The following is an 8,662-nucleotide window of genomic DNA, read 5'->3' as shown; positions in this document are numbered from 1 at the left end:
TCCCTTGTTCCCAACCTAAAGCTTAAAGCAAACCAAAGCAAGGAAAGTATCTATCAAAAATAAATACTTTCAGTGTGGATTCTGTGTAAGTATAAAACTTTTAATTATCATATATATACCTCCTCCTGTGTTCCCTACCTTCCCAAAGAAAGAATAAAAGGAAAATCAACCTGTGATTACCTAATAAACACCAGTACTTGCCTTAGTTAACTACAGGTATCCTGGAGAAGTGGTTCTGAACTGGGGATGATTTTGCCCACCAAGGGCCCTCTGGCAATGTCTGGAAATATTTTGGTTGTCATATTGGGTTGGAGGGTGGTGTGTGTGTTTCTGCTGGTACTTAGTGGGTACAGAATAGAGGCCAGGGATGCTGTTAATCAACCTATAATGCTCAGAACAGCCACCAACACATAGAATTATTTGGCCTCAAATGTCAATACTGACAAGGGTGAGAAACCCTGGTTTCAAGTGATATTTCTAAAACTAAAGATCTACATCACAGAAGTCCACTACTGGGTTAGTCAGGTAGGCTTTTAATATATAAGTTCGAATTCTAATGCATATTTATTAAATAAAGGTCTGCTTCTCTATAAACCCGAGGCAGGAAAACTCAAATGAACAACTCAGTTGAAGGCAAATATTCACTTTTCAAACAAACTTTCCAAAGGATTAATTTAAATATTTACAAGTTTGGATTAAAACCCATCTATTAAAAAGTCAAATTACAGGAACTTTTAAGTAATATTTTTCCACTAGAAAAGATACATTTATAGATGCCAGAAAATAACTTTTCATAATAGCATCGTATGAATAATATCCTGACGTTCCTGAAAGAGATGTGAGCTTCAATCCTTACGCTTAGAGAGGCAGTGCCAGGAACTGAGTGCTGCTGTATCAAATTATCTACTCAACTGTACCCTAACCAGACTGCAAGGTCTGCAATTTCTCTAAATAGCTATGGTGATATTTCAAGATGTGTTATTTTCTATATAATGAGGAGAAATGGTACCAGGTGGGGAAAAACCTAAGCCCAATTATTAGCAGGAAAAAATACAATTGGAAAATTTTTGAATTTGAAGCAATTATGTTGAATACCTCGACCTCGGGATTAAATCCTCTGAATGACATTCTTCCATAGAGAAGATCTTCACATAACAAGAAACTCTGCTCTTCTATTATGAAACTCCTAAATGGGAAATAAACCCACATTAATACCATGAAGCTTGTCTATTTATAACAAAGCATAGCAAATAAAACTCAAGACTTTGAATGGAAAAAATCAATCTGATGGCTTTCAGTAGAATCAAGTAAAACTATACTAAAATTTCTAGCCTAGAGTTAAAGTAAAATCTGATTAATTTGGCCACCAAAGGCACCAGGAGACAAGAGCTGCAGGCTGGAGGCACACAGCCTCTTCCAAAGGCTACATTTCATTTGCATAAATACCTATGGAGTACATAGACCTAACATAGTGTAACAAATGTGAATTTTCCAAAGTCAAGGCAAAGTTTCTTTGATGTTTACATCTTCCCACTAAGTTCTTTTTAAATATCCAGGGGACACAGTGGGAAATAAGAGATGGGGCAGTGTTAACAACGCGTTAGTTGGAGCGCTTAGCTATAAAAGCAAAGACAGACCCTGGATGACATAACCAGAAAAGAAATTTATTGCAGGAATACAGTTGGCCCCCCACAACCATAGGGGACTGGGTTTTAGGACTCCCGTGGATACCAAAATGTATGGGTGCTTAGGCCCCTTATATAAAATAGTGGTTTTGCGTCTGTAGATATACAGGGCTGACTGTACTGAGTATCTCACAGAATGACTGGGAAAGCTGTAAGAACCAAATTGGAAAATGGGCAAAAATAAGGGTGGGTAGGTGGCGGAACCAAAATCAAATATCATGCACAAAGTTGGTGCTGAGAGGGCTAAACAGTGGATACCCCAGAGGGCAGGGCAGGAGAGCAAGCAGTTGGCCTTTGTGGCTTCTTTGGCTGGCTACAGGCTCTGCTTTTTCCTCAAGATTCATTCAGCAAACATTTTTCAAACCAAACCGTGTGCAGGCACTATCCCAGAAGTTGGGGAAACAGCCGTGAATAAAGAGCTGCTGCTCTCAGGGAGGTTCCAGTCTAGAGAGTGGTGCCTGACGACAAGTAGAACTTGTACATCACATGACAGATGGAAATCAGTCAGGTTACCTAATCCCTAGCCATAAGGGTATAACTGGAATCAAACTAGCTCTCCTTCACCACAACTGACTATAAAACAGGACAAAATACAAAACAACTATTTTTGGACGATGAACAAACCTAAGAGAAGAAAATCAAATGGAGTGAGCCCCAAGAACTCAAAGCTTTCCTCCTGGAAGCAATTTCCAGATTGTGAAGCAGGGAGGGGAAGCCCAGAGCACGGTCAAGCTGAACTGAAGAGACAGAAAAGCCTGGGAGTACAGAGGTGGCGAGAACATAGAGGCCAGGATACTAGCCAAAGGGGACACACCAAGGAATGCAGGGCCGCATACTGGATCCCCTTGAATCTTTGGCTGAACACCAAGCTGTGCATTGGTGGAGGGAGTCCACAGCAATAGGGGAAAAATAATTCCAGAAAGATGATTTTCAGAATTCTCTGGTTTCTAAAAATTGCCCTTCATAAAATTAATAAAAGGTTGTAAGGTGAGGTCCGTGGAGGGCCTGACCTCTGCAAAGGTGTGCTGCCGAGTTTGCTCTCCTGTAATTGCTTACTACTTGGAATGGTCATGACAATTCTCAGCTTTCTTCATTGCTCCCACAGATTTAACTTTACCCTCGTAAAACCTAAGGTAATCTTTGAGATATCTTCCAGACCCTGCATTCTGATGGACCAAGAAACCCAACCAAATCAGCAGCCCAAGGATACAACTCAATTGGTCTTTGACCTAGGAACTGACTTAGCACAAGAAGATAATTTCTGCTTTCCAATCCTATTAGTTCATCCCCACCCAACATCAATAGACCCAATTGTTTAGCCTTTTGCTAGCCAAACTATCTTTAAAGTCCCTTTCTCCCAAATTCTTGGGGAGATGGATTTGAGAAATTCCTCCCTTCTCCTCACATGGTGCCTGCAACATTAAGCTCTTTCTCTGCTGTGTCCTCTGCTGTCTGAGTGTATTGGTTTCCCCTTGAGCAGCAGGCAACGAACTTGGCTGGGCTGTAACACTTCCTGTGGCTGCTTCAACCCATGACCACAAAGTTGGTGGCTTACAGCAAGGGAAATCTATGCTTCCAGTTCTGGGGCAAGTGGCACAAAGTGGGGTGTTGGCAGGACTATGTTCCCTCCAGAGGTATTAGGAAAGAATTAATCCCTTGCCTCTCCAGCTTCTCATGGCAGCAAGTATTCCTTGGTCACTACAATCTCAGTCTCTATGGTCACAACACCGCTGTATGTGTCAAATCTGTCTCAGCCTCCCTTATGAAGGAAACACGTGATTATATTCAGGGCCCACTCTGATAATCTAGGATAACTTTCATCTAAAGATCATTAATTTAATCATATCAGCAAAGCCATGTAAGGCACACAGGATCCAAAGATGAGGAACTGAGGGGACTCGGGGACTACTTTCCAGCCTACCACACCTAGGAAAGAAAACTTATTTGGCAACTGTGTGCTGAACAAGTACCAGGGCTTGCATATTGTGGGGGCATGTTTGAGTTCTTTCGAGCCAGAGAAGATAAATCAAGCTGAACACCCTATGATATTTAGCAGAAAGACCACAGACCTAATTCAGCCCTAGAGTAAAAGCTAAGAAACCTATAGTAACAAAAATAAGAACAAGCTAATTGGCATGTAAATTAACATCCCAGTGGAACGAAACACAAAACTCTGTTAAGGAAAATAGTAAGTTCCAGGTAGTCAGCAATGTAACACATATAATGCACAGCACACATAAAAAATTACTAGGAAAGGGTGGTGCCTGTGGCTCAAAGGAGTAGGGTGCGGGCTCCATATACTAGAAGTGGCAGGTTCAAACCTGGCCCTGGCCAAAAACTGCAAAAAAAATCACTAGAAATGTAAGCAAGTGGAAAAATGCAACCACCTATAAAAAGAAGAAAACCAAATCAACAGAAAAAGAGTGATGACGGAATTAGAAGGAAAGAACTTTAAAATGGCTATTAAAAACATGCTCAAGAGATTTAAGTGAAAATATGAACAAAATGAAGATGCAAATAGGGACCTTGGATTAAAAACTGGTAACTTGAAAAAGCACCAGACAGACATTCTTGAGCCGAAGAAAACATTATCCAAAGTAAAAAACTGAAATAGACTTCTATGTACTAAAGAAACCGACTTCATTACTAAAAATCCTTCCATAGTGAAAAGTTCAGATCCAGATGACTTCCCTGGTAAATTTTACCCAACATTTAAGGAAGAAATAATATCACCTTTACATAAACTAAGAAATGAAAAAGCTGGAACACTTCCCAAGTCATTTTATGGCCCAAACCATAAAAAATGCAAAAAAGATCTATAGGCTAATATCTTTTATAACTACAGATGCAAAAATCATCTTAAGAATTAGTAATATATTAGCAAATTAGATTTAAAAGGTACATAAATACTACAAATGAAGACCAAGTAGGATATATGTCAGAAATACAATATTTTGATATTCAAAAACAATATAATTCCCAATATACTGACAAAATAAATAAATTACACTTTTCTCATCAAAAATGATTTGACAAAGTTCAACACCATCTATGATGATAACCCTTGGCAAACTAGGAAAAGGAAGAAATATCTCTTCAGAAACGATGCTAGGATGTTCCCTCTCATCGCTTCTTCCCACTAAAGATCCCCTATTATTATCATCAGAGACATAATGGACTAGAGTCCTTAATTCACTGTAAAAAAATCATCAATGTTATAAACAATGGCCAGGGGCCACTAAAAATGTATAAATTTGTGTAGAACTTTTATAGGTTTAATATTTTTTAGAAAACTATTTGTGAGGCTAACTCAAGAAACTGAAAGGAAACTATTTTATGGGCTTTATGTCACTGGAATGTTAAGTTAAATTTACAGGGATTTCCCCCTTGATGTCCCAAGCATGATCAATACAAATTCTACTAAACGTACTCTTTCTCTGTCAGGGCTGGCAAGTCCAAGTACCAGTGCTCTTCACCAATGATTTTCTTTTCTTCCTCTTCCAGTTGTTTCTTGGTTTCTGAATCCAGTCCCCTTTGCATGAACTGTCAAAACCAAAACAAAATCAGTGTCAGCAACAAAATTTTCTCATCTCAGAGGTCAGGACACACCCCCACCCCCCAACATTCTTCTTCCTCCTGCTCTTCTTCATTTTTCCAAGGATCCCATTTCATGATGGGGGTGGGGAGGGTGCTCAAACAGTTTGGCTCTCCCCTTCCAGCTTCACACCAGAATATGAAGGACTGTGTCAGAACACACAAAAAAGTGCAGTGTGTGCTTCCTTTGGAACAATAAAAAAAAATCTCTAACATATTTTAGTTATTCTAAGTTAGTGACACAGGCAATAAAAAATTGCATTCTGCAAGTATCAGACTAGATATTGTAGTTTCACATAATGGGCCATGTGGAAGGGCTAAGAAGACCAAAGAGGAAGAAAAGTGGACAGTAGGATAGGCAGGTGGAGACTGAGACTGAGAGTTGGGCAGACATCAGACTAGAGCAGTGTTCTCAAACTTCCTAATGCCGTGGCCCTTTAATATAGTTCCCGTGGGTCACAACCCAGAGGTTGAGAACCGTTGGACTAGAAGGTGAAAGGACCTTCTCCATCACCTGCTCACTCATGGAGTCCACTGCCCTCTGCACCTACAGATCGTGCTTTGGAATGCCCCTCTTATCCTCTCCTCTCCCAGCTGGCCAACCTGTAGCCCTTCTGATGTAGGTAAAGCTACTCCACCTCTGTGAAGCCATCCCTGACATCTGCAAGCAATATCAGTGCCTCTGTGGCTCCCTCCAACAGACTCACATCTTATTCTCTGAGCATCTGTCTCTTCTGGGAACCAGTGATGCACACCAAGAGCTACATCTAGAAGCCTGCTCTTCTTTCATATCTAACCTCTAAAATCCTGGTGAACTCTTGGGCTGCTTTTTATTCTCACTGCTCCCAAAATACACCAGTGGGAAAGACCCAGCAGTTCTGCTGCTAGTCTCCCTTCCTAGCACAAATAATAGCTATATTTCCTTGGAGGATGGACAAACAAAGAGGTTAACCACAGCGAACTGCAAATGTGTAAATACTGAAGAAAGGTAAATCAGAAAACGCCTAGGAACCTCCTAGCAGTCAGGTTTAGGGTTCCACTGGTTTCCATATACTATATTCTCGTTTCTTTCCCTTTTTGGTGCCCAAAATTTCTTCTCTCTCCATTCTAGCTCTTCCCAAAAGAAATGCAAGCCTTTTTAGGCATAAGAGCTTTCCCAATAACTACTAAGTAAAATGACAAAACCTCACCAATGCTCACAAATAAAACAGCCATAAGCCACATAACAAAGTTTTGGTCAACAACAGAATGCATATATGTAATGATGGTCCCATAAGATCACAATGCAGTATTTTTACTGTACCTTTTCTATGGTTAGATACACCAATACCATTGTTACAGCTGCTTCCACCCCCAGGAAGACTGAAAACAAGTGAGTAAGGATGAAATTCTCAACCTCGCATGCTTGTCCTTTACACTACTTAGCTCTGGCTGGATAGCTATGCTGGCTATGACACTGAGTGTGGCTGTTCTGGCTTTCTCAAGGTGTACTCTGTGGTCAGTATACTTGGTGTCTCTCCTGTCAGTTAGTTCCTTCGCAGTGAGAGTTTCAGTTTTCAGTCTGAGTAGCTGCTAACCCAAATAGAGAACCCAGGTGACTTTTCCCTACTCTCCTTTGCTCCCAAGGTCCAGGTGAATCTCCCCCACTTGGGTGGGGGTGGATAACTGTTTTAAGCTAATTTCTTCTTTCTTAACTCCAGAGGCAGATCTTTAGTCTGAATCCCAATCACCCAGCACATCACTTGGCTTATACCAAGAGCTAAAACTGCTAAAATCTTTTCAGTGCCTGCCCGACCAATCCACTCCAGTTCTCTGAAACCCATGTGATTACAAACCATTAAACCAAAAGCAAACTATGTTCAGTAAAGATTCAAATTTTGCTAAATGCATGAAAGAGGTACTTACAAATTAAGTTAGGCCGCAATTTGCCCTCCATGCTCACTCATCTTATTTATTCCTAGGTCCATCCTAGCTCAACTCCTTTCGAGTGTTTTTTCTTACAGACTTTATCTTAGAAAGAGGGAGGGAGAGAGAGAAAGAGAAGAAAGTGGGGGAAGAGACAGAGAAGAGCAGGGAAGGGAGATGGTGTGGGACCCTAAAGGAAGAAAAAGGAAGAGTGCCCACTCCATTCAAATCTTGCACATGTAATGTTTACTCTCCAATTTTCCCAAGCATTACTTACACCTTCTTTCCTTCTCTTAGAAATTCCATCTCTCTAAACACATCTAACAGTTTGACTCTTTCTGTTAAGCAGTGTTCAGTGACAAGCAGTACAGAGTGGTAATAAAGAGCTGGGCTAAGTTCTGGTCTTCTCTACACTATATTTATTAGCTGTGTAACTTTGGGCACGTTACTTCTGTTTCAGTTGCCTCAGCTGTTAAAAAAGGGATAATGACTGTAGGCACCTTAAAGGGTTATTATGTAAATTTATAGGTTAACATATACAAAGTGTCTGGCACTAGCAGGGATATAGAAGTTGGCCGCTTCTGAGCACTGTTCCCCATGCTCAATAGTTTCCACTGCTCAGGAGAGAAAGGAAAATATCCTGAACTTGGACAAAAATTCTCTGCTTTTCCAGCTCCATTTCTTGCTACTTGCCTTCCAGACACACTGTCATTTTTTGTTTTTTGGAAATTTCCATGTTTCTCCTTCCTTTCTCGCCTCTCATACTTCTCAGTTTGCTTTCTCCTTATTTGAGGACGCTGTGCCTCCCACCCTCTCCCTGACTCTTCAAACTCTAGTGAAGTAAGTAACACTACCTGCGAGGAGCACCAGGCCTCCCAGCGCTTCTGCCACCACTGCACTTAGGATACGGTGTCTTTACAGTCTGCTTCTGTGCGTGCAAGCTCCAATCCGACCCCAACCTTCACCACAGAGACTAATTTATAAACTGGTTCCCAACGCTTAAAGCAGAGCAGGCAGTAAGTGAATGAATGAACGCAAGCTGGATGCCCTCTGGAGCCTCTCTGGTGTCCCCCGTGCGCCCACCGCCTCGGCCCCGGCAAGGCCGAGAGGACTGGGTACCTTTACCACCCGGCCTGGCTCCCAGAGAGTTCTCGCACCTTCATGCGCAGCAGGTTCTTGGACAACTTGGTCTTCCGCTCGGCCGCCATGGCTGATGCAGCCCAGCGCGGCACTCCAGCCACGTACTCCGCTGCACATGCGCGCTGCCGTGTGCGTAGTCGCACTGCCTACGTAACGCGCGACCCACCCCGCGCTCCGCCCCCTCAGAGGCCCCGCCCCCCGTCTCCCGCTCGCGCGCTTCCTTGGCTCCTCCCGCGTCCCCTCAGAGAGCACTCGGCTGACAGACCCGCTCTTGGTAAAAGGGCGGTCCCCGGCTCGGAGATGACAGCGGCTTCCTGCCAGTGGGCGGACCCCCGAGA

General features: G+C 42.3%; 1 protein-coding gene across 1 annotated transcript in view; it reads right to left on the bottom strand.

Annotated features, from left to right (window-relative positions):
• Window positions 1–8,417, bottom strand: part of MPHOSPH6 (M-phase phosphoprotein 6) — a 10,802-nt gene extending 2,385 nt beyond the window's left edge. The window contains exons 1-3 of the mRNA XM_003791300.3: window positions 8,342–8,417; window positions 5,116–5,228; window positions 1,096–1,186 (exon numbers count right to left, since the gene is read on the bottom strand). Of these exons, the coding sequence (XP_003791348.1) occupies window positions 1,096–1,186; window positions 5,116–5,228; window positions 8,342–8,392 (255 nt within the window). The 5' untranslated portion in view covers window positions 8,393–8,417. The remainder of the gene's footprint in view (window positions 1–1,095; window positions 1,187–5,115; window positions 5,229–8,341) is intronic.
• Window positions 8,418–8,662: the final 245 nt, after the last annotated feature.

This window comes from Otolemur garnettii, unplaced genomic scaffold, assembly GCF_000181295.1.
Source record: "Otolemur garnettii isolate 467f Iridium unplaced genomic scaffold, OtoGar3 scaffold00047, whole genome shotgun sequence".
Lineage (NCBI taxonomy): Eukaryota > Metazoa > Chordata > Mammalia > Primates > Galagidae > Otolemur > Otolemur garnettii.
This window is presented reverse-complemented; position numbering and strand designations above follow the sequence as displayed.